Source organism: Anarrhichthys ocellatus, unplaced genomic scaffold (assembly GCF_004355925.1).
Source record: "Anarrhichthys ocellatus isolate YVR2014 unplaced genomic scaffold, GSC_Weel_1.0 scaffold10, whole genome shotgun sequence".
Lineage (NCBI taxonomy): Eukaryota > Metazoa > Chordata > Actinopteri > Perciformes > Anarhichadidae > Anarrhichthys > Anarrhichthys ocellatus.
The window spans coordinates 9,243,596-9,270,708 of record NW_022280040.1 but is presented as its reverse complement, the minus strand read 5'-3'; the positions used below and the strand labels follow the sequence as shown (position 1 = coordinate 9,270,708).

Below are 27,113 nucleotides of genomic sequence, written 5' to 3'. Positions count from 1 at the left end.
ACACACACACACACACACACACACACACACACACACACACACACACACGTGTGGTGTAGAAGATTAGCTGCCTACAGAGAACAGTCGCTCCTCCATTCACAGGGGGATTTGCCTCCCACAAAACAAACAAAAGGTACGCAACTTCTTTGTGCAGATACACGCCTCTGGAAAATTGAGATGTCACTGATTTACCGAAATACGCTGACTTTTTTAGTGTGAAAATAGCTTAACATGTGGCTGGACAGCTGTGTTTGGGAGTGTAAATATGGGCATGGATGTGCTCATTCTCTATGGGAAAGTACAGGATATTTAATAAAATACATAAGGGATTTGGGAACAGGATAGCAGGTGGGCTGATTCATGTATATTAGATGTCTAAACATGACAGTACATGCCTTGGCTTGCACACAACGTTAGCTTGTTTTAGCTGACGGACATCTCTCACTTCAACCTTCACCTCTTTCGACAGAGGACATCTGAGCCTTCAGGGAAACCAGCTGCTGCTCAGTTTCTCGCTAACATAATTCGCCTGATGGAAGTAAAACCACTTCATGACTAATGGTGGGAAACTTGAGGCTATATCAGTCTAGCGACTGTGTTAATTAATCCAGTGAGGAGATAACAGGTAATTAATAGCATTGTGCTGCAGAATGTTATCACTTACACTCTGTCTGCCCTGCAAACCAACAGACTGGAGCTCATTAATGCTCCGACAAGTTCGACTGTGATGATGGAGGCGGAAAAATGACTGATCTCGGAAGAGTTGCAAAGGACCATTGCGTCTTGTGATTTGAACAATGGTGTTCAACTTGAAACGTGTTCATTGTGAAATCTCGGTGAATCGTTGGGATGATTTGAGGGACAAATTAGTTTTTTGTGTGCTGCTTTCAAGGACTCAGACGTATACCATACCGTTGACGTGAGGAAAACGCTGCCTCTGAAATGTCATCCGAGTCCTGATTTGGAGGCGGGATCCTCTAAAGTTTCCTTCGTATATCTAGAGCAAATTTGTCCTTAAGGGCCAAGAAAGCCTGTGAACTTGTCAATTGGTCTATATAATGAAGCTCTTAGGTAATGCTGGTCAGCTTGTAAAGGCAGAGGATGTAACGTAAACATGTCGTGTGTGTCAGGTTTTTGTGTTCAGGGGGTGATCAATAATCTAGTAAATCTATCACATGAAGTGGACCAATGGGAATGTCACTGGAGGATGTAAATGATGGAAGTCGGGCATTACCGTTCACCGTTTATTCTTCTGAGCAGCCCGGCTATCTTGTGAACCAGAGGGTGTTACAAATAAATGGAAGTTATATGATCACATTTACCATTAAACGGATTCCCCGTTTGCCATTCGTCAATTGTGTGTGTAAGTGAAATGTCACAACTCCGACTGTAACCTCAGGTGCGATGGAACTTAGTCGGCCGTTTAAGGTTAATTTCCTGAGCTATCTGACTTTGTAATTTGACAAGGGACACTTGAATGCACCATTAATTTTGTTTTATGTGCTTGACCCACCTTCATGGGCTGCATCCGTCAAAGGAATCGGCATCTGTATAAAGATCGACATTGGCATCTGCACAGTGTTTTAGCTTCTTTCTGCTTAGTGTGTTAATTTCATGGTCGACACATATGCCATATCAACTCCATAAGTGATGATTTGTCAATGCTTCCCCAAAGTAGCCAAAAAAAGAAAAATCAATAAATGCAGGTTTAAACATAGGAAACACAAATACCTTTTACACCCCGTTCATCACTCATTCCAACTCCTCCCATTAGTGGGCCGCTATAAATCCCCTTAACTCATTTTATACTATCTTCCACTACCTTTATAAAGCAACATTAAAAGACCAGTGTGGACGGTGTGTGTTTTAACTTGTAATCCACATAAAGACAAGTTTCAATAGCTACATGTTAGACAGTACGGATGGTTTGAATGTTAATTTTGAACCCATCATTGGTCAGCAGGCAGAGGTGAGACAAGCGACTTCATGGATATTGCAGTTCTTACCAGTTGCTGGTCTTGGGGTCCCCAGCCCGCGTACTGCAGCTGAGCATTTCTGACCTCTGGAGGGTTCAAGTTCCACGTCGCCCTGGGGTGCACAGACAGAGGAAACAACGCTATCAGACAGAAGTGCAGACACATACACACAGTGTCTGCTCCTAGCGCTGCTGGGGGAGAAGAACAAGTGTAGCACATCTGAGAACGAAGGTTTAAGTGTATCCATAAATACCGGTGCTCTATAACAGTGTCACCTCTCCTTATTGGGAAAAGTGCTGCGCAGTGCAGGCTGCAGAATTAGAGGTGCCGCTGCATCTATGTCTTTGTCTGAAGCTGAGAACGAATGAGGTCATTAGCTGAGGTCAAATTTTTTGCACATCACCACGAGGTGGCAGCACACAAATGGACTTGAGTGCGAGAGCTCCTAACAGTGCTGTAATACTGTGACCTGGTGTGGAGGTCATTTCAAAGGTAAATAAGTGATGTGTCATAACATAACAGCTGCCATAACATGTATCGGCAGCTAATCAATACCGGTTGATGAAGCGCTATAAGGTCTGGCTTCTTGCAAACGTGCGTCATGATTTTGTATCGCTTGTCAGGAGTGAGAATGAACATTTTCAGCTACTTTTTCATGTGTTTTTAACAAAAAGGAATGAAGATCAGAGAGGTGAAATTGCAGCAAAGACTGCAGACTTGTTATGCTTCAGTAATGCATGTTCCTTCCTCCAGGCATTTCAACCGGCCAGATGTAAGATCTAGATGTCACAACAAACCCATTGCCACCTGCCATTTGAGGTCAGACATTACTTATCAACCCTTTCACCTCACAGAGCGGTAAAGAACTGGAAGTAAACTGTTTAGTTGATGTCGCAGGTGCTTTGTAGGAGGGAATGAGTTGCTCTCAGAGTCACAGGCAGCAAGGTCAGGCGAGGCATTATTGGACAAGATAAGGAAATTCAATATCAATGGAAACAGGCAGGCTTGTCGCCTACTTACGGAGTATCCAGACTGCAGATGATGTAGAAGGCCGTGTAGGAGTGCTGGTACACCTGGAAGAATAGGCAGCAGGAAAGGATTCAAAACAGTAAATGGAAGGACGGTTTGTTTGTGTATTAGTATGCGGCCGCTGTTTATTATGAACACCCGCGATCCCCACCACATGTTACAGAGATGAGGTGTGCATGAGTGTGCATTATGTGCTGCCACGTTGAGCGTAAAGGAGGAATGACTGTCATCTATCAAGGCGATGGGAGGTTTAGATGGAATAATAAATGCAAACAAACGCAGAGAAACACACTCGGCATCTCTAGAGTGTCGTAATATGTTCTGTTCATCTCGGGCAATAACACAAGGTTATCCCCCTCCCAGCATCTTTCACTCACCAACAACGGGCACAAACTCTCCGTAGTGACTCAGTGGCGAAGCAGAATGAAGTAAACACACATAAGATTCAATACATCTTATCTACCTATAGTAGGAGCTGAAATGCTTTGATGCATATCAGGGCGTTGGCAGAGCTCATGTAGTCACGGGACACTTTATTCAGAATTTGCCAGAAATAACAAATTCCCAGCCAACACTTCCTGTTCCTCCTGTCGAGCTCGTCTCCCTCCCTGCAAGCCCGTTGCAGCGCCGAGGGGTTTGTTTGTGTTCCTGCCTCCCTTGCTACAGTTCCGCACGGCTGTGCTGGACCCCGCCGCAATCGCTGACAGGCAGCGGTGTGCGACAGGCCTTCACAACCCGCCATGATTACTTTCTCCCCCCTCCCTCCCTCCTTTCTCCCCTGCCTTTCATGCACAATATGTGAGCATACCCCCCCCGAGCCCACCCCACGGTGCAGGCTGCTGACATATTTGGCTGTCAGTTTGCTAATTCAAAAAACAAGCAAACAAATGAGAAGCTCACCGGTGCAACGTTGTAGGCCAGCAGCACATGCTTCATGTCAGGAGACACCTCGTACTTGCTGGCTTTGTACATTTCCTGAGAAGCAAAGGCAGATGTAAGCAGGGGGAAAAAGATAAAATGATGAGACCTTTAACCATGCGTGGTATTTTTTCATTAAACTAGTCCTTAAATGACTGCGTTTGACGGATTGCTCGGCTCCTGAAGCAAATGGGAGTTGCATTAATCTTTGCACTAGGGCTTGGCAATTTGATGGCGGACATAATGTTGTGTGTCGTCACCCAGGCTGCCGCAGCACTGATGCTACATCTCCATTTCCATCTCAACGTTACCCCCACATAACCATGCCCTGAGTTGTAACTATGCAGTTCACATTCCACAGCAATAGTGGATCATTTGATTAAGCTTTGTAATAAAAAAAAAAAAAAAGAGCTTTGGGTGCTTTGATTTGCTGACACTATAAGAAAAGTTTTAATCTAATTCATGGGCAACCATGGGCAGTTCTTTAGTCCTGTGATTGTGAGAAAGTAAAGAGAGAAGAAACGATGACAAAAGACTTACAAACTTCTTGTTATGCACCAAGATGGTCTTTTCGTCAGTGTCGACGTTGAACTTGACGACGTCGCCTTCACGATTACGGTATAGTAGCTCATTACCTGCAAGGAAAGGGAGAGAAACAGATTTCAGATGTTGTTGGAGGGTCTTATTAATTAATCGGCTACCTCAACAAGTGCAACAAAAAAGAATGCGTCACCATGTGGCATGTTTGGCGGATTCAAATACTGAAGCAGGGCTTGGATAGCAAGGCTGTGCAGTTACTCGTATCATGATTGTGATCACAATTTTGGCTTCAGCAATGTATTAAACTTTATCGGTTTGCAATTATACAGCCTTGTTATGTGTGAAGGTTTGTCAAATCAAGTGCTCCCAAGTCAATTAAACCTGTCTGGCCAGTAACAGGCGTAGTGTGATCGAACACCTTCAGCTTCCAAAACACAACTGCAGCTGCAGGTCAGGCTGCCGGGTGGAACGTTAACTGTCACTAAACATCCAACATGACATATACTTTGTTTTAAAGAGAGTATTGTTGTTACTTTAATTTACAGATTTGTTCATTTGGAATTAAAAAAAAAATTTGAATAAAATATTGCAAAATCCTGATTGGTGCATGGAAGCACATAACATCATCATTTTTCAAACGAACCCGCCCACTTGGAAGCAGTTGGAAGAGCTCAGAGAAAAACACAAATGCACTCATCTCTAATAAGTAAAACAGTTATTGCGCGTTCATGTAGGACACAATCGATAATTGAACACATTCTCGCTCCCAAATTATCCAATATCGTCGCTTGGTCAGCGTCCCTACACTTCAAACTACGTCGCTCTAGGTATTAGTTCTCTCTAGCATTAGTTTTGGACAAAACAGGGACGGCGTGTCAGTTTCCGCTCGTTGCATGCATAGTATATTTTTCAAAATAAACTTCCAACGTAGTTTTACTTAGTTCTTACTTACTCATGCAACACAACGACTTGCTTTGGTTTAGGCATCAACAATAGCCCCTTTCACAGAGAGATTTTTCAATACCGCCAAGAAGAAGACCCACCATTACGCCGGCTTTGCTTTTTCACACTGAACCAAACAACGGTTGCACATTGCCGCCCCACAGTGTGATTTCAGCCAGCATCACGGGAGCCAATACCGGCGTCTGGGTCTATTGTGACGAATGACATAAGCATCGGGCAGCAACTTGTTAAGGTCCTCTACTCGGTGAGTAAGGAGCTTCTGGACCTTGTTGTTTCCCAAATTTGCAGCCATTTTCGGTTGCTGTGGTTAGTTGCTAACTGTTGCTCGCGGGGGTTTTTAAATCTCCCTGGTTGTGGCGCTCAAATAACACGTTGTCAGCATCATTCGCCGTGGGCCACTTACCAAACAACGATATTTAAGAGTTGAAAGTGACAACAGGTTAGTTATAATAGGAAGCGAATTGAGGAAGGTCTTTAGTAACACTATATAGTCCTTCGCACAATGCACAGAATGTGAGTGACATTTTTGCCCAAAGGTAAACGGTAGGTTTAACAACAGTGCTCGAGAATCTGACCTATCCGCCAACGCACAGCTTTCAATATGCCCGAATACGAAAGCTTCCAGCACAAACACAGTGGGTTCAGGCCACTGGAGAAAACCCTTGAAGGGAGCCATTATTTGAAAGACGTATGAAAGTTCATACAGCTTCTCATCCATCAGGCTTTTATCAGGGAAGGATAAGTTTAATACAGCAGCTGCCCCCTTTCACCTTCAATCTATCTGTGCTCCTCTGTCTTATTGCTTTTGTGATCCATAGGCGCATGAGCAACCACTCATGCGCCAAACCACATTTGGCGAGGTAATTAGAACCCAGAGATTGTTATGCAGAGTGCTTTCTATCTGCGACCATATCTAATTGACCATTAGAGGTGACAAAATTACCATCACAATGGCTTTAATTCAGAACGTGTAGGGAAGAGCAGTTTCAGACATTTTAGATTGGCATAGCCAAACGCCCCCTCAACAGCTATTGTCTACTCGTTGAAAACCATCGGCATACTAACAAGTGTATAAAATGGACTCCTCCATGGACATCTAGGAGATAAATAAAAGATTGCTTTTTTTTAAACATGCTCCATTATCTTAGTTTGACTCCGTTTGGCATCTTGATAAACGTTCTACTTTTATATATGAAATGGTAATCGCGGACGATGGGGCTTGAATGCATAGAAAGAAAGACACCATGGTGACAAATCGGTGGTCAAAGAGATTGACTGGACTTTATCTTGCTTCGTGACTCGCTCTGTTTTCATCATCATGCTTCATATTAAACTTAGAGACTTGCATCTCTTTAGGGCACCTTTTGTTCCATCTTTATTACTCACTGAATCGCTGATCTCCTTTATCCACACGCCCCAAGACACCTTAGATCTCTCAAAACCTTCCCATCGCTGCCCCTTTATATGCCTCCTGCTGAGTTCATCATTTTAGACCTCATCATCCCTCCTTCACCTCTCCAACTCTTTGTTTTCTGCTCTTTCAAAGACCGAGAGCCATCTATCCTTTCACAGTACCCTAAGGCATTATGTCTTCCCTTCAATCTATCTCTTTCTAGCACTCTCTCTTTTTCTTTCCCCTCTACTTTAACTCGCTGTGCATTAGCCCAGGGCGCTGTTTTCTGCTCTGATCTATACCTTTCCACTGCAGTATGTCTTATTAATACAGCCTGCTGCCCTGGGCACAGCCCTAACCCAGCCTCACTCCAGGGAGGCAGAGGGAGCACCGGGAAGAGGGAAGAGTGGGAGGCAGAGGGAGCACCGGGAAGTGTGGGAGGCAGAGGGAGCACCGGGAAGAGGGAAGAGTGGGAGGCAGAGAGAGCACCGGGAAGAGTGGGAGGCAGAGGGAGCACCGGGAAGAGGGAAGAGTGGGAGGCAGAGATACGAGGCGACACACTCCAATGGGACAAAGAAAGAGAGACGGAATAAAAATTGAAGAATATTTATGGAACAGCCTTTTATCTGTGAAACGGATTAAGAAATAAGCCAAGCCTATATTATGATTATTGTTTATTAGAAAAAACAACAACATTGATAGTGTATAAAAGCTTATAGTTATTATTCCATTCTTATAGGCAACATGCATAGCAACATTTTTTAAAAACATGTTTCTCCCATAATCAGTACATCGTAATTATATACGAGATATATCCCACCACCTTATCTGAAACTCTGATCCCCACTACATACGTCTACGAGATTTGTGTACCTGAACGGTTTCATTGTACAGTAGGCCTCATTAATGCTGCAACCAAGCCTTTTTTCCCCATGTGCAATATGACGGCTTAATTAGCCTGAGAAAACGGTGCAGAAAGACGAGTTGATCGGCTTCCACTTCAAGGAAATCCACTCCAGTTTCTTGAAGTGGAATTCTACTGCACGGTAACATTGCTCATACTACTGTCTTCTCATTCCTCCTTCACCATTCCCACTTAACCCTTTCTTGAAGGCACAATGGTGGTCACATCATTCAATGCAGTCAGTGTTCTCCTGAGTGTCTTTAGTTCCTGTTGAGATGGTTAAAAACACTCCACGGGAGCACTGTGAGAGTCCTCAACAGGTACTTTCTAACAGAAAAAGTATCCGGCTGATCGGTTGGATTAGCAAAAAAGAGAAAAATGTTGTGGTTGTTTCTTTGTCTCACAGAACATCATTCTCCTTCGGAGTAAACAGACATTTTTTTATGATTTATATTGGGTTGGGTACAAATGAGTGGGACACAACATGATGAACATCTACGTAAGCTCTGAAAATACGTACATTCATCAACATCATTACTGTAATTGTGGTGAAAAATTTGCCAAGCATGAAATTGGGACAATACCGGACAAACCGCGGTGTCTGGTCACCGTACGCTGTACCCTTCCACGACAGTGGGACACGCTCTCATGCACTAAACATGCACTAAAAGGCCGACCCGGCTATGTAAACGAAGCACAGAGACACACAGACGTCATTCTCTGCTCAGGTAGACATTACTCCACGATATCTTTACATTGAAACTATTTGACTGCTGCTATGTTAATGCTCTTAATGTTGTATAGAGAACCATGAAACTCAGGATTATTCCTGTCGGTAACAGGTCATTGGTCTGGACTGGTCTTATAAAAGCGACACAAGCTACGGGGGAAGAATTATGGTGTCTGTCTGTGGGTAAACTAAGTCTCCAATGCGGTAACACAGTCTTAAATCTTCGCCACCCACTGGCTTAGATTTACTGTGAAATATAGGTTCATAAAAAATTCAATAGGTATTTTAATTAAAAAGCTCCCTCTTATATATTTCTCGTAATTTACTTTCATTCGTAGATGGTTCTTGAAAGGGAATTACACATAATACCGTGTGTGTTTATTTCCACTGTACTGGCAACACCACAACATTTGAATTGTATTTTTGTGCAGCTTGATGAATGGGCATGCAAATACATGAATGGCAGAGCTAAGAAATGAGAGGGAAATTTCAAGTATGAACCTGCTGACAAGCCACCCAGGGCTGCTGCCAACTTGCTGCTGCTGGCCAGTTTTCACAGCGGAAGTCATTTATGTTTATCAGGAATGCCAATCAGCGGGTGCCTGCTGGTTTCATTACTCACTGCCTCTTTCCTGCTTCTGAGTTCACCATTAAGGTTGGAAAAAAAACATGGCACATTGCACAGCCATTTCTGTTTCACGCTGGTTAGCTTCTGAAATATAGATAATGTTTTTCTCCATCTCATTATTTGGTTTATTTAGATGTTCCATGCCTTAAGGCACCAGGGGTCCAAGCTAAATTCTAATCTTAAAAGAGAAAACTATTGACATATACAGTACCTCCATCACATTTGCATTATGTTCAAAGGACGGCACTCACTGGACCGTCAACATCAGGGTCCTGGAAATATCTAGCTTTAGAAATTAGAATACCTCTTTAATGTTCCACCCTCCTAAAGTAAAAAGAGTGCCACCAAAACCTTCAAGTTCACTCCTTATTGTGGACTGCAGAGCACACTATGACACAGAATGTGCAGATAAAATCCCCTTTGACATAAAGCCATGCACATAGGTCGGCTTGTTTTTTTTATATTGCATCCTCAATTAGGACAACATGACAACATAAAACAAAATGATTGATCGCCACTTGACCAGGCCTAAACAACGCAGAGAGCCAGCAACAACTAAGTCCACGGCCCCGGGGGAAGCAGCGAGGTCCAGGCGAGAGGTTGCTGTAAAAGGTCCATAATCCAGCCATCAAAGAAGAATAACTTTTAAACCTGCTGTGATAACACCATGGATATATCCAGGGCCCCATGGCCCCAAGCCAGAACAATGAGTTTGCTCATCTGGACTTCCCGATTGGTCACAAATAGCATATTATGACAATAAGATCGTGCTTAAAATGAGTCACAACCTCATGATCGGATCCCACCTGTCCCAGAATAAATCCCTATCAGTCTATTACCCCTGAAACCATTGAGTAGATCATTTGCTAAACATTACGTCCTCAGAAACTCACCTTGCTCATCTAACGCCGTGTTCCTTCCAGGATGACTCCCAAGGGAGCACGCAAGTGTTCTCAGAAACCCCCCCCCATCAACTTGCTGAAAACCCCATTTTCTTTATTTATGACCTGTAACCTCAATTTGCTATTAATCCTTAAGTCATTGTGTCATCGTTGATTTGACTCGCTGCTTCGGAGGTAACGGTCATTTCATCAGTGTCTGCCAGCTGATTATATTCTCCTCATAAATCCACAATCTCCACGTGCTCTTGCTCCGTCCTTTCCGTGGTGTGTTTCCTTGTGCTTGCATACCTAACTTGAAAAGACCCGCTCCTGCTCATAGTGAGTAAGTTCATTAGGGAAGCTAGTGCCCTGTAAAATATCAATTCAAACAATAATAATCATGACATTTAACATCACAGCAGGGATCAGACTCTCTTATTTTAAACAACAGGAAACACAGTTTGAGTCTAATTATGTAAGCTCTCCAGGGAGAAGCCTCACTGGTCGAACCACTCATAATATTTCAGTTATTTGTAATAATCATTCATAATTCCTGAACAAATGGAAAGAAACAACAGTTCTTAACTCCAGGGTGTGGCTGCATAATATCTAATCAGTATAATTAGAAAGATATCTCTTAAAGGATAATTGATGATGCAATTTGGCAACCCCTAATATCACACCTGATGATAGAAGTTCCTGAGTTGTAGCCTGTACTTATGCACTGTTTCATTTATCTAATGAGCTGGTGAGTGAGATACGGTGGTTATCTCAATCAAGAGGATTAAGCCGATTGCCAGCATGTGTTCGTGAGTGAGCGTGCACCTCTGTGTCTGTCCACGGCTAATCTTGCTCCCCTTTGGGAGGCCAGTTACTGATGCATGCTCTTGGACCTCCTGTGGTTGCAGTGACTCACATTTTCTCATTGACTGCTGACTCCTCACTGACCATTCTCAACCGGCCTCCGGTTCAGAAGAGACCACTAGTGGTAACATGGCTAAAAGCATCGCCGACTACCAGCCGGACAATGTGTTTTAGCGAACCGCTAACAGCACCACCAGTGCTCACACACACACACACATTGCTGAGTACGTCGTCACTGCAGAGCCGCTGCTCCGTGGGCAGACAGCTTGGTGAGTGTAATCATCATTCATCATCGTCATTCAATCACACGATACAGCAGTGGTCATTGCAGACACACCTGGTGGAGATCTGGACTCTACTGAGTTCACCTTTCTAGTTTTTTACACTGTTCTCAATATGCAATTATGTATCTTTTATATTTCAAGTTTCATATTTGTGAATGCAAATCAACGTGGTTTTGTGGTTCGTTTGTGTTAATGGAAATGAGCATTGACGCAACGGTGTGCTGAACGTATAATCTTTGGCTCTGTAAAAAAATATATTTGAAAGATTATTTCCCAAACCATGTGGATTCTCAAAAAAAAAATAAAAATACAGAGAGCATAAATGGATGCGTTTGTAGAATCGCTGTAACAAAATTATCCAGCAGGCCTCTTGCTGTGAAGGGACGCTCACAGCCTCTCTGCTGCATTACACAAACACAGCTAAGCTAGGAATTCTCAGTGATAAGACTGCTAAAGTGAATTCAAAGGATTGTAAGTCCATTTCACGGCCTGGATGTGAATGCCATGTGCAGTCGGCATTATAGGGATGTGGGTTGTAGACACACTAACTGGATACCCAGCTGCAGTAGGGATGTGTCTGTCTAAACAATGGGAGCTATACTGAAATATTACATCATGCATTTAACGCCTTAACATCACAGATGCCTCTGCTAATAGCACTGGGAAACCTCAAGTACTGTATATCACAAACAAAGACTACGGGTAAAGTATTTTGCACTATTTGCAGCTACTGTAAGGAGGACAAGTGTCTTTGTGCAAGCATGTGTTTGTTTTTCTGTGTGTGTGGTGGTGGTGGTGTACTCTTGTTGTTAATTAACAACATCTCTGTCTTTTCTCATCTCTGCAGGCAGAAACAGACAGCACAGTTGATGCTTTTTAGGCAGGTTTGCTTGTTACAGTAACGTGGGACTGTGGTGCTCTGGGACTGAGCTGGCAGACGGTGTAATATTGCTAAAAGCCTGGAAATACTTCAACTGCTGCCATAATAGACGGAACAGGCAAGAGATGAAATAAATAAATAAAAACTATTATTCAGCTGTAAACACCACAAATGCCAACTAACAGAATAACCTTAATTAGTTAGATGATTATTATTATATATAATATACACTGGCAGAGATTGAATGTAACACTAATAAGTACACTTTCTTTAGTGTGTAATCCGTCTGTTTAGTCACCTTGGAATGAGCCTTTTATATCTACATATCCTCTTCACAGAGTCCGCTGTGTTGCATGTTTCTACAGTAGCCCAGAACGGACAAACCAAACATTGGCACTAGTAGTTCTCCTACGCGGCACATGGGATAAGTTCATTTTCTCTGTCTAGCCGGGAGACAGACGTATTCTAATTTTGGCAAGATTCTTAAGATTACTGAAATAGCTGTTTTACAATTTTGGTTTCTCAAAACGTGGATCAAAGATGAAGTTCAACTCTTCAGATGTTGCCTTGACGTTAGCAGCTAAGTAGCTTAATCTGCCATGAGACACAATGAAGCAAATGTATAATTGAAAAATCTCCTTCTCCTCTTTTTTTAAATTCCTCCCTGGGAATTAAACCACTCAACAACATCAGTATATTGTGACAGCTTGATTCTATAAAAAGAAATGTTGTCGCACCATTTCTGCTGCTCTCCGGTGGTTGAAAGGGACGACAAAATGTGAGTGTGTGCCAGGACATCCTCCACCCCCCCGAGATTAAGCTCCCGCTCACTCTCTCTGTAGAACTGGGCCATCTCGAAAGGGGATGTATGCACCGGCTGCTTCATATAATATTACCATTTTACAAAAGCTGATTGTCTGTGACACTGAATGAACACTGGATGCTAACGGTGAGTGTGTGGGGCTAATTTGATACGTCTCATTGGTAAGAAAAAGATCAACAGCAGAAGTCCATTAACAAATGGCGTTCACATCATTACTCATGTTGTGTCACAGGAGCAGAGCTATGAAAAGTCAATAAGGGAGTGAGACAACTGGCTATAATCTCCAAAGTGACTGCTTTACATACACATTAGAGATGAGGTTGAGACGAGGTTGTGCATCATTCAGAAACAAGGTAATTCCAACATGCTCGCATTCGTGTACACACACTGACACAACAAACATCACTAGGCTTCAATCTCAAGCCCCCCCCCCCCTATTTTAAGATAGTCCCACTTGCTTTACGAATGGCTCCCCCCTCCATCATATTTAACAAACATCAACGAGACGAGAGGCATTCTGGAGGGGCAAACAAGAGGAACGTGGCCATTAAAATGGCAAGCAGCTGCTCAGAGCGCCTGCACTGCGTCCCACGGGGCTGGCTTCACCTTGGTGGTGTGAGAATGATGTTGATGCTGTTCGGAAAAAAAACAGGCATATGTGAGATATCAGCTGTATGCAATTACCTAACTGGGGAGACTTGTAGCGGTGGACTCAGAACATGATCGGACTACTGATGCACTGCAGGGAGAAGTAGTTTATGCAGATATATATCACAGAATTCATTTTGTTGCTTTGTCTATGCTACTGGCTTTGGAAACACTGAACTCTCAGGTAAATGACTGAGATCTGGGAACAAGTCAGACTGGGCAAGAAAAAAGCAATCAGACAGTTTGCAAACAAGCCAGACTAATATATGTAAATGATCCCAATGACTTCCAAGCACTGAGGTAGATTTATATATGGAGATAAGGCCACTGGTGTTCTGTTTTCAGTAAATCACCTAAATGCACCACGACTCTAAACACATGGCATTCGCTATTTCACCAAGGCATACGTTAATAAAAATAGCAGATTTTTGTTACTTACTGTTCTATAGTAAAGTTTGGTTCAACGGGAAGTCAGAGTGAGCCTGAGGTAGGAGCCAGCAGCCATCGTACTCAAGATTGACTTACAGGGAGCTCTGGCTGTCTCTGGCCAGCCGGCAGCTGTATAAATTACAGCACTTACACCAACAAGCCTTCCATCAATATATTCAGATTGCTGAAACAAATCTCTGGCTACCTCGTAAACCACTGTGGGGCCTTGCATTCCACATGTATAGCATGGAACTCTTCAGTCATATATTAAACATTGGCCAGTAAAACGGGCTATCAGACCAGAGATGCTGTGATGCTTTTTGTCTGAACACGACCTCAGCCAAACGTATTTGCAGGGTCGGCCAAAGGATTCTGCTGGGCCTAAACAACAACAAAAAAACCACGAGTGGCAGCGCACTTCTTCTTCCTCTCATGTTGGGCTGAGGACAGACTGATCGCAGTGACTATCAGCTCTCGAGGTTGAATGGTACTACGAGACAGGAGGTCTTTAGCATGCTCATTTCAGTGGATTTACAGTACGTGCAACACAATACATAGACTTCTTTAACATAACGTCTAACCTCTTCACATTCTGTTGATATTTTGAATGTTTTAAATTCAGATTCTGGTCAGATATTGCCCCTTTTCTAGAAGATTGTTTCTTTCTTTCTCTGATTTCAATTAAATGATGTTTCTGTATACCCAGATCTCAGCCAGTAGCTTAGTGAGTACAATGTTATCATGGACACTCAGAGAATGATGGCCGAAACTACTCAAATAAAACCCAAGTTTTGGGCCAAATTATCCTTTAGAATGATGATCCATTGACTGTGCAGACAGGGATTACTGTCACTGTGAGCATCAGCTAAAGAGCACCTAATAATACAATATATCCAAGTTAATGCTGTTGGACAAGACATGAGGAAGCAATTTTTCTTGGTAAAAATAGCCAATATGTGATCATTAAGGATTCTGGAGGTTATATTCAGTCTGTCTCCAGGGAATTGATTGATAGGTGGAGACAGCAGGGGAAGCAAAAACATGAAACTGGGCTAAATTAGGTTTAAAAAAAATTCAATTTCAGTCCCCAAACCAACCATTACTGCAAATCCTACAGACAGCCCTGAAAGCATGCAGGTCGGTCGAGCACCGGGTCTGGTAAAAATGACACACTAACAAAGTCGAAATAATCAGCTGATGGATCACTCCCCCTTTCTCTCCTTTTTGTCAGCAGTGTCTAATGATGCACTAAAAATACCTCGAGATCAAGGATTGAACTGTCAACAGCACAAAAAGGAGGAGATGAAAGAGCGGACTGCTTTCTAATGACAAGCCTTGTTTCATGGCGGCTTCAGCTGCTATATAGATCATTACAAAGCCCCTTTCTCCACACCATCTCTCTGTTCTTTGAGCATCTTATAAAACAGCTTCAGGTTAAGGGAAGTAAAACATTACCACAGTTCATGATAATGATCATACAATTCAACCACTAGTAGAAATATGCTCCCGATCCCCGTTTGAGCTTTCGCTGAGAACACAACAGATGTTACCTTCCAGATGTGTACAATACTACCACAGTGTGGGATGTTCACCACGGCTCACTCGCCTGTGATGGATTTGTTTGCAACTTTTGTGGGTCACAGATAGGAACGGCGACAATTCAGCCACGTGAGAGACGTCTCATCCCGAAGCACACATGGGGACCCGTAGCTCAAACACACCTGAAATCAGACCGTCATCATCTGAGATCCAGAGTAATGCCGACTTCCTGTCACTAATATAATAAATATGGGTTTTCAGCTTTCTAATCACAGTCAATAACAGAGGGGCAGGCTTTGCATTTTTAAGGATATGAGATTTAACAGCTGTGCCGCTTCTAGGAGCCATCTTAGATGCCGTGATCGGAGGAGATAGCTATGTTGTGCACGAGAGAGGACAAAATCCGCTTCATTAATCCTTCAGCTGTACAAATCCCTCACATCTCGGAGCTGTGATCATTCTATTCAATGCCGCGCTGAGACGTGTGAGGCTGCATCAAGTCGTTGTTTTACCTTGATAGAAAGTAAAGTATATGATTTTATCTCATTGGCTCCCTGTGGTGCTGTCAGTGTTTGTACTGTCACAGACCCGCTGCTAAAAAACCCAAAAAAACAAGTGTTTGAAATTGGCTGTGATGAATTGTAACAACAGCTCAACACTGTCATTGATCACAGAGAAAAAAAGAGGGTTGTGGTTGCAGGTAATTGGGTAGTTATTGGAGCATATGGAATAAATCATTTGGCGTAATGACAGACAGCAAGGACACACACACACACACACACACACACACACACACACACACACACACATATACATACAGCAACACACAGCTGTGCAAAGACAGAGGAGGGACAAATGTAAAAGAAGACAATGAAAATAAACATAATTTTAGTAAAGTATGTGGTGTGACACATATTTTCTTTTTTTTGTCATTTGTTATAAAGCTAAAAAAGAAGAAGTCTAAAGAAGAAGGTAAATATATATTTTTTTAATTTCTCTGTAGGGTCCTTTCCTTAATGTTGTCAGACACAAACTGAGCCCGCCGGGAGCAGAAACACTTCCAGTGGACGCACATTGACGGAGAAGAATTGCCTCAAGCGATCACATTCCAGCCTGTTTTGCGACTGCAGCGCTCTCCCTCAATACGGGAGCAATTTAAAAAAGAAATGTTCTCCCCATTAGTCACTTAGACACAAAAACATGGGAACATGTTTTCCAGTTTAAAAACTACCCGTTACCCTTTCAACTAATCTTATCAACGAGAAGAGAAATACAAGGTCCCATGAAGACCAAGTACTTCCATTATAACGAGTGGGATGCCAATAGATGAGAAAAATATCCGTCTGTTGTTCTTGCGATGCGTGAATGAGAATATTTCAAAGCAACATTTTGATGCATGTGTTCAAATCAAATTCTAATTCATTAAAATGTGCATATAATGGGATTACTTACTGCTTATCCATTTGGCGTTAGGGTCGTGAACCTTGAAGTCTTTTCTGAAGAGGTCTGCAACAGTCACCTTGCTCTTGAGGGCCAGCTGGTCATCTTCACCTGCAAAGAAAAGAACTTAACGTTCATACAAAGAGAACTCAGCATCTCCTTGTGTAGCAATTATGTTAGAGTAAAATACTACATAGCACCTTACACTTGTGGTTATTTATATTGTGTATATATATATATATAGAGTCCTCTTGGCACTTTTTTAACACCAACTGTGTGTCCCAGCAACGTTTGTTTTTGAACGGTCCATTTTTAAGAATAAAAACTGGCTGAGACAGAAAAATACCAGGAGTAAAACAAAACATTGCCATAACTCCCACAGGGCTTTGATCAAGACTAGTGCGGCTTCTGATCATCAGACCAGACGAGCGCATATAAAGCAGATGCCTCCCGCAATTCATTTCAGCTTAATTTCATCCATCAATGCTCATCGTATCGTCTCCTGCTCCATAATATGACTCGTTTCACCTCCAGATACATGGTGGGAGGATAAAACATAGACAATACACCAGACAATATACCAGGAGCTTCTATGTCTCTTACAAGAGCATTCTAAGCCAGAAGTTTCATTTTGCTAAGTTTCCGTGTAACATTGAGTTAAAAAACAATAACTGTCTCCTGCACAGGTACACATTGACAAGACATGGCAGTTGATGGACATTGGTGGGCAAGAGGATGAAAGCTGTGATATTCTAGCTCCAGGACTCTCTTCCTAATGTGTGATGTTTCATACCTCTGCTAAACCTGCCAGCACACATGCTGCAGCTGTCATTTTAAATGTGAGGTAACATTTTTTGTGGCTGTAACATCATAAATGTTTGTTCTTTCATGATATTGAATATCTAATGAAGTATAAACTAGAGATGGGAAAGAAATGGGATCACACCAGCAGATAGCCACACACTGTCGTGGCTGGTAAAAATAAGGTATCAAATAAAGTACTCTCTCGATATCTCTGTCAGATGCCACAGGAGTCCAGTATTGCATCCTTTCAAAAGTTCTGTTGGCGTCTCGGCTAGCTAAACTGCCAACTCCGACAAATACACCGCACTTGATTTCACCACTTTACAGACTGTAAGGGTTGTAGCTGCTGCGTTGGTCTGATCACACCGAGCATCAAAGCAATGAACGCTTGCGATGATTGGCTGCAAGCAAAGCCAAACAAATAGTCTTTTTTTTTCTAGAACTGGGTTCAAAAAGGATAAAATACAGGTATAGGTTGACTGGAGGAGTTTGGATATTACTTGGTACTGGGTACTGATACCCAGCCCTATCCTCTGGTATCACAACTGCTATAAGAAAAAACAGGTAAGAAAAAGGTGAAGTACAAAGTTATAGTACTGTAGTAATGTATCAAATAAAAGGACCATTAAGAATTACATCATAGTAATACAATAAATTACTGGCAGAGGTACACATTCAATATTTGAGTGATGTTTTGTGATTATTTCACTATCAGTAACAATATTGGGAGAGAAGTTACGCAGCAACATACAAAAGTGGACCAGAGAGAGTTTGAAAAATGACCAGAAATAAGTGTTCTTGTAACTTTCCTCTTTCCCAGGTTGAAACGCCCGAGCATCAGGAGGTACACACTCGTGTGACACTGTCTATGGAAACCCAAAATAATGAAAATGCTTTTAGGTGAGTTTGATGGTCCATAAGGTGGGATGTTTTAGGATTGTTCAGTGTGAGAAAATTCTGGAACCGAATGAAAAGACCATAACTGCATTTTGCATGTTTTAGCTGACAATGAAATATAATGGCGTACACTTTACATCTCAGCAGACCATTTAAAAATATCATACTGCACTCTAGGATCTCAAGACTGGTAAAAGCTTTTGCTTTGACTGCGCAGCCAGTGATTTCACTCCATGTAGGTAAGGCATTGTATCTAATATACTGTATGTACGATCAAGTGGTGGAGACATGAAACGTGTGACATGGCTGCCTGGTAATGTGTTTTACCTTTTACATGATGTGTTCAAACGCTGATATCAGCTGGGAACACTTTATTCACAGCTACATTTAAGACAAACAATAAGCAATTGTACGTGTGAAGTTATAAGCTTGAAGAAGGGTGATATTTGGCAACCAAATCTATGTTCTCAGATGCTGAAGCTTTTCGCAAGCACATCCATTTCTATTATTAAAGAAGTATCAAAGTGACTGAAGTGTCACTTATCATGCAGTCACAGCAACAGTTTTATAAATAGATGGAAAACAAATACTAGGATGTGTAATGGATTACGTAGAGTATCTCAAAGCAGTTTAGTGTCTAACAGCTGTACAACGCTCACAAAGTAAAGATTAGGCTGATGGGGGGGCTATTAGTTTTACAGTTATTTGGTCATAAACCAAAGGGCGGACAGACCGACCGTCATCACCATCCCTAGAGCCACGTCGCTCGTGTGGCTAAAAACTATTGGACGTGATGCAACAGTTTATATGACATCAAACAAAAAGATAATTTGTCCTTTTTTTCGTGCGTTTTCCTACAAATGGGCAGCAACACGAGCTATCAGTGTGGATGTGAACATGAACAGCGGCCTCCTGAGCGAAAGTCTGGTGATTTTTTTTGAATGGGTATCCACCACTACCTCCGCCCTACGTCACCTGTCCTGGCTCACCATCACTTGGATTATACGAGTTGATTTTGTAGCTTTAATGCAAAGTGCATATGTTTAGCTATGAAAAGTGTACGAGAACATCCTGAGTGGACTATGTGCAACAATTCCACAAGCTTTACAGACCGCTTTATGTAGCACGGTCAAAAACAACAACATTATCCAACACAGAATATCGTACTCTGACCATCCTGACCAGATGAAGTCACAACGATTGATCAAACGATTGATCTAAGGGAGATGTTTTCTAACTGCTATAGCACCACTGAACCACAAATGAGAGCTGCGAATGTTCTGTAGTGAAGCTTAACTGTGACCACTTCCCCCTAATTTTAAGCTGACACATGCTTTGATCCGTGTGTAGCAGCTGTCGGAGAAATCGTCTTTAAAGAGCAGACCGATGGACGAGGGGGAGGTTCAGACAAGAGTCTGGCAACGTAACATGACACTGAACATCTTCCTCTTGTCATGTTAACATCATAACATTACACACTGATGAAAAAATAATGATGTCAGCCTTTGGATCAATGTGAGATCTCATCAACTGGACGTAATCAAACGACTCTGAGATCTTACATCAGGAAAAAAAAAAGGACCAAGGAGCAATATTCACACTTCAGTGACTCCAACATATCAATCACAGATCATGGAGAATAACTTCTCTGATCCACACTATCTAGAAACTTGATATGCTTTTTATCTTCAGGCATTTCAACGACATACATTTGAACAGCGAACACTATGCGTCTGAAAGTAAGAATTCTTTAAAACAGTTGTTTATCTTGTTGTTTGCTGCTATATTAATGTTCAGAATGCCTTATAAAACCTTTAACTAACTCATAATTCAGTTGAAATCACTTGGCACAAGCCAAGAGATAGTCGTTAATATTAATATTTAGCAAATTGTGCTTGTGACCTCTCATCGCAGGGTGCAATGGAGTTTTGAGTCATTGATTGAAAAGTCGGATTTTTTTAGCTTTTCAGACATTTTTTTTCCAATACCCGATGAAGCAATGCGATACCTTCAACACTAAGGCAATTGAAAGCATTGTATTCCACACATAATACGACCTTATGACAAGACATAAAGTTAACACAAGGCAACATAAAAAAGTCTCATAAACACTGTTGAAAACATGAACTGAAGCTAAAATGGAATAAATCAGTGTAAAAGAAATATAAGTGATGAGTGCAAGAAATACAACTTTACAGTATAATTCAAACATTTCCTTCATTCTATATGTTTTCCAGAGAAATAAACACTTTTATGGAGTCATGTGTCATATTTCCTACAGTACACCGGTAATTATCTGGATTGTTAGTTATTCATCAGGGCCTCTTAGATCCATCTTGCGACCTCATGTGGGTGTCCTGGTGCCCAGGTTGAGAAACACCAGACTCATTCATTAATCCACTAGATACAGGGCTTAACTGTATTGGTTTGGCTTAAATAGAATTCACTGGCTGGTGTTAGGATGGAAGAAATGAGAGCTTATTAATACAAGACTCGACCAGTGATGTCATGATTCTAGTCCCCGTGTTGAGCTATTAATAGTTCATGTGAGATCAGTGGTGTCTGAGAACATATCTTTGACTCAAGGGTAGGGGAAGAAAACTTTTTGACAAATTCAGAGTTCCCCTTTTTTCACCAATCAAAGTGGTTTTAAATTGCAAGAACGCAACAATGACTTGCATCATCCTCCTGAATGTGTACGTCAGCTGTGTGTGAACAGCATGCCGCATATTGCGCCTGACAGATGGACGGGCACCGACTGATTCTCAGTTCCTCCCCCGATTTCATCACGAGGGACAAAAACACCTTTGAAGGCATCTGCTCACGGCCTCCTTTGAGTTTTCAGCGTGATTATCAGAGTCAACCAAACTGTGACTACAGACTGCAAGGGAACAAAATAGTGCACGGGAAGTTGCAGCCTCGCGTCAGATGGCGATGCTTAGAGGGGATAAATGGTGATTTTTTTTAAATCAGTGATGATAGCCAGATTCATGGATTTACCACAGAGGAAGATTATACACATGAGAATTTACATAAAAAATTATATCTTTATATATATATATATATATATATAGCACAATCCCTTAAAGGCAAATCCATTTTCCGTTAATTACGTCTTTATCTCACCCTCGCAGAGTGCTGTGATCGTAGGCAGAAACTTTGAATTAGTCTGACAAAAGCCGGTCGTCGGCCCCAGCAGGGTCAGCTCACATGAGCAGTTTATATGCTAATGTCACACAGCCTCTGTTCAATACAATAGAGCTCGGATCGAACACTGAACCCGGCAATTTGAAAGGGAAGTTTGAGTGACACAGTTAAATACAGTAAGTCAGCAATGTTGGCTACAAAGGAAAAGGTTCCTATCGAATCATAATGTGCTTTTGCAAGTATGTCATTCTAAAATTGGATATTCATAAACCATAAAACTAGAGGCCAATACAAAGTTAAAAGGACAGTCAATATTGGACTGATATTCACAAGGTGAACAGAAACACGACTACAAATGAATGTTAATGTTGCTCTGTGTCTGCTGGATGTAAATGTGCAACACCTACACATGTTCACCTGATCAACTGCACGAGGAGAAAACATGTCAGTTATGTTAAATAGACGTAGATTAGAGTAAAATAGACTATAAAGCTGGGTATGCTTTAGGGGCGTGGCTACCTTGTGATTGACCGGTTATAATTATAGCTATTATTATATACATTTATTAATAATAATAATAATAATAATAATAATAGCAACCGATCAGCGACTAAAAAGCATTCTTAAGCATATTTTTTACTTAATCAATCAGGGCATCCCTATTTACAACAGCATGTGTTAGGAAATACAATTCACAAAAAGTTCAGTTATGAACAGTATAAATAAATAAAACAATATATATAAATAATATAGGTGAAAAAAAATGCTTTGATCATTGTCTTTCATCGCATAACTTTATATTCCTGAGATCTCGTCTCTGTAGGTTGGTAAATAAATAATGTAATGCAACAGAGTCAGAGCCTGCAGGTGATCAGGAAACCTGTATTATGTTTGATATGAACTCCTGCAATATATTTCATGTCATATCCTGAATATGATCAAAACGAGGCCAAGAATAAAAACTGGGATAGTGAGTGTCGACGTACAACGCTTTGTTGAATGCTACAGAAGTAGCCATGAGAGGGATCACACTTAGCATCGGCTCCGTGCAACAATCTCTGTGCCTGCTTGCATTCAGCTGAACACAATGATTTAATTAAAAGGTCATCTCCCCACAGTTCCAGCTAGTGTCACTCTGTCAGTCAGCCTGACATCCCTCAGTCTGAGGAATACTTGTGAACATCTGACCCAGTTGTATTGATGTAGAGAACAGACCAACCTCTGAGCAATATGGAGCTATCAGTTACAGCAGACGCAGGTTGTCAGAGGAGGAAAAGGGGAGCAAAACTCTATGTGTGTGTGTGTGTGTGTGTGTGAGAGAACAAAGTGGTTGTCAGGAGCAGTTAGAAATGTCTGCCTGTCTGGCAGGGGAGCATCCATCAACAAACCCTCTTAACTGAGCGGCAGCAACATGCTATCTCATAACTCCTCACATGAGCCGTGCAGCTACAGTTTGCAGTTTGAGGTGCCCTTGTTCCCACAAAATGTTTCACCTTGATGTGTCAAATTACATCAAAATAAGTTGCTCTGAATAACTGCTGAAATTAGCATTCTAATAGGAAAAATGTACCATTCTTTCCCGGCTCATTTGCACTGCAAAAAATGCTCAATGTCCCCAATACCATGTCTGTAATTAAATCCTTCATATCCTATTACCTTAAAAACAGCGGGGAAAAGCAGCTCATTCTAAAGGTTTTTCTAAATCAAGATTCATATTTCTTTATTATGGTGCATTTACAATACCTGCCTTTAATTCGTTTCAAGGTGGTGATTCAAGGCAGCACAACTGCCTCGGTAAGATGTTTGTTGAAGTATAAATTCTTCCAACAGATAAGTGGCCAACCAGTCTTCGATTTACAGCAGCGACTAAAAATCTTCAGTAAGTGTACAGTTGTGTTACGAGTACGTGAGAATGAAAGGCCTTCTTCCCACACTCACCATTTTGTTCACAATCATACAATCAAGTATGATTCAAGATTTTGAAATACATAGTTAAGGAAAGCCACATCATTGTGGCTTCTTCACACACAGTTCTTCAAAACAGGAGAAATGTTCCCTCCATTCACGTGTGCATACAAAGATTTGGGACATTTTAGTTTTTAAGAACACCAAGTACAATCCAATACCTGTCATGACTTCAGTTATTAAATCAAAACCACTGAGATGTGCATTGTGCATAAGGTTCATGGCAGCCCAAAAATACCCCTCATATGTGATTTTTGATCAAGTAAATCTCTGCATTACTGTGCTGCTACAACAGCCTCCACTTCTCCTCTTCTAGGGAGGATTTCCACAAGATTGTGGAACTTGGCGGCAGGGATTTGCTCCCATTCAGCCACAAGAGCATTAGTGAGCCCACTGATGTTGGGCGATAAGGTTTTGGATGAGGTAAGGGCTCTGTGTTCTTTGTGGACCTGACTCTGTGCTCGGGGGCCTATACTTAAGATACAAAAACTGTTGCCACAAAGTCGGGAGCACACTACAGCACCAAAGACCAAACCTGAAACCGCCCCAGGCCGACAGTTCACACCGGTGGGTGTCCTGGGCGAGGTAAATCTTAAGTTCCAATAATTAACTACAACTAGAAGTGTGATAACAATTCACCTTTCAACAACAATTTTCTATATGACTGCACATGGCTACATTTTCATCAAGTATACAAGCAGTCAAATGTAGCTGAAGTAGCTTTTTATTTACATAAACATTACAGTAAGTTTACTGCAATCGAAAAAAACAAGGTTTCCACATGGCAGCTCTCAGACCGGTCACTTCCTGAATGCCCGTGGCATTTCACACTGCATGAATTAGCCTGGCCTAGTGGACTTTTTTTTTCCACTCTTCTACTCTTCCACTTGGTTTAAGTCACTGCATCTCTTGAAAGAGCAACACGCCGTTTTGAATTTCAGCCTGCATGCACGTTTTTTTCAGCCCAACATTGATTGAACATTGTTGAAACAGAGCAGCTAATATAGGTAGCGACAGCAACACGTTAGCGGACTGCAGAGTGCGCAAAGCTCTGGCCTCAAGTGAAACATCAACGGAGAGGAGAGAAAGTGACCAGAGGAGAGAGAAACTAGCCTGACAAGAAAACGCACAAAAGACTCGAACGTCCACGATTAGATATACATAACAGCACATTTAAGGGTGGGCTTTTCCTTCACACAAATATATTATTTTGTGAGTACACAAAAATATATATTTGACTCTGTTGCACCAGGGATTCAATTAACCGTTCCATCCCGAATACAATAACCTCAAGAAGGATTCAAATAAACTGTATTTGCTCAAACAAACCACTGTCCTTGAGGAACGACACATGGAGCTGCAGTATTCTGAAGCTGATCTCAGTCGGCCAGGACACCCAATTAATCCAATGACTGAAAACTGCATCTGATGAGGCCAGAGCATATTTTAATATCCCCGAAGACTTTAAAATACCAAATACCCCGTTACAAACAGCTCATTTTAATGGGCGGCCTAATGGAGGCCCCACAGTTGCTGCAGGAACCCAGCTTGTGTCGAGACTTGGAGCGGAACAGTGGTTCTGCTTGGGCACGCAGAGTCGACGCAGGGAGGGGATGGATTAGGTTGTGAGCTACAGGCTGGAGACACCACCTGCCCGCCTGGTTTGGCAGTGGCACACTAAACAGCTCCGGTTCATCCGAGTCCATAACAAACGCCCCCCCTGGGACAGGAACAGGTCACAGCCAGGAGGAGGTGACGTGGCATTTCAGGCCTCGCTGCTTTGACACCAGCCGCTGCGCTGAGGTCTACTCCGGCGGTATGTTTTGACTCCGACACCTGTCTCGATCTCTAAGGATTATGTAGAAAGACACAGCATTGGATTTGGTTTATATTAGCAAACCCCTGCTTTGCCACTACGGCCCCGACCTCCTCGGGAAACAGGAACTGCAACATGTCACAAATTCATAAACAAGGGAACAGTGATGACTGTCTTTGTAACTGAATTATAGAGCACACACACTGGCAGTTGTATTGACGGATTTGGCTCTGGCAGCACATAAAACCATATCCAGGAGCTTTATGAGACTGAAAATAAACAGATGGCCTATCGATTAAACTTTCATGTAAATGTGCCAACAAAAAACCTGAAGGTCACTCTGACATGAAACTAAGACGCCTTAAAATAACAAAGGACATTGTAGTCCAGGGAGAAAAAAGAAAAGTGTGTGCGGTGAAAAGAAGGACTAAGTAAGGGAGCCAGATGGGGACGGCGTTTATGAAGAAAGCAATGTTGCGCAAGCCGACTTCAATGAGGTTCAGTGATCTTCACTAAATGTGTCCGTTACAGCGGAAAAGCGTGCCCAGATAACTGGGACATTACAGCTGGTGACACTGCAAACATTGCGTGAGAGCTACGGACCGAACACAAGGGCAGATACACTGACATACACGCGTTACTGTTTGCATTGCTGCTGGCGAGATTGATTGTGAAACCTCATGGGCATGTCTGTGCATAATAATAGGCGTGTGAACAGAGAGATGTGTGGTGTGTAGTGATACCCCCCCCCCCCTCGGCCTGCGGCGTGTACCTGGTGTCAACAGGATGACGGAGGTGACGATCAGCGAGCAGATGACCAGAATGACAAGGAGGGCGATCGCTATTCCCTTCCAGTTCCTCTGCGGAGGGTTACTGCCCACCAGCTCCTGCAGAGAGACACAGAGAGGAGGGGAGAAGACACGGTCAGAAACAGTACAAAAAAAGAAGAAGAAAAAGACTACTGTGGGAGCGAATCAGAGCACGACTTACAAAAGACGAGGACAGAATTGAAGAACAATTGAAAAGATCAATGTGCGTGACGTGGGAAAGGAGCAAAAGAGAGAAATGAGACCAAAGAAGAAAAAAAGAATCAGAGGTATAAATGGCAGACTGTTGAAAAAGGAGCGATGTGGGTGTCAGTCAAGGACGAACGTGAGTCAGTCGCAGTATCTCGGTTCTCAAGGAGACATGCTAGCACCAGCAGCAGCACCAGAAGGGGGGGGGGTTCTTAATGAGCCCAGCATCAGCGGCCATCAACCCCAAACGAATGTGACAGATAAAAATGGAGCCCAGGACACGCTGGTGAATCGCACACTTGACAAAAGCTCGGCAACAGCAGAGAGAAGAGTTAGGAAACACGACTGAGAGCTGTAAGTAACCTTGACGGGATTCTTTCTCCCGGAAGCAAATAAGACTTATTGCATTTCAATATTGTCATAAGTCAACACTTCATTCTGAAGAATGAAAATGTCACATGACAAAGTAGAACCGCAAGATATAACATAAAAACAAATGGGGGGGGGGGGGGGGGGGTGGGGCTCCTTTTTTATGCGGGAATTTAAAAAAAATGGGCAAAATGTCTTTGACACACGGTGATGTGAAGCATGCGGCTCGG

The 27,113-nt window shown here is 42.3% G+C and overlaps 1 protein-coding gene across 7 annotated transcripts in view; it reads right to left on the bottom strand.

Moving 5' to 3' along the window:
- dpp6a (dipeptidyl-peptidase 6a) overlaps positions 1-27,113 on the bottom strand; it is a 176,713-nt gene that overhangs the window by 21,963 nt on the left and 127,637 nt on the right. For all 7 annotated transcript variants that reach the window (XM_031849967.1, XM_031849966.1, XM_031849968.1 and 4 more), the window contains 6 exons: positions 26,271-26,385; positions 16,882-16,980; positions 4,464-4,558; positions 3,906-3,980; positions 2,997-3,049; positions 2,007-2,088 (listed from right to left, as the gene is read on the bottom strand). In XM_031849967.1, the coding sequence (XP_031705827.1) occupies positions 2,007-2,088; positions 2,997-3,049; positions 3,906-3,980; positions 4,464-4,558; positions 16,882-16,980; positions 26,271-26,385 (519 nt within the window). The remainder of the gene's footprint in view (positions 1-2,006; positions 2,089-2,996; positions 3,050-3,905; positions 3,981-4,463; positions 4,559-16,881; positions 16,981-26,270; positions 26,386-27,113) is intronic.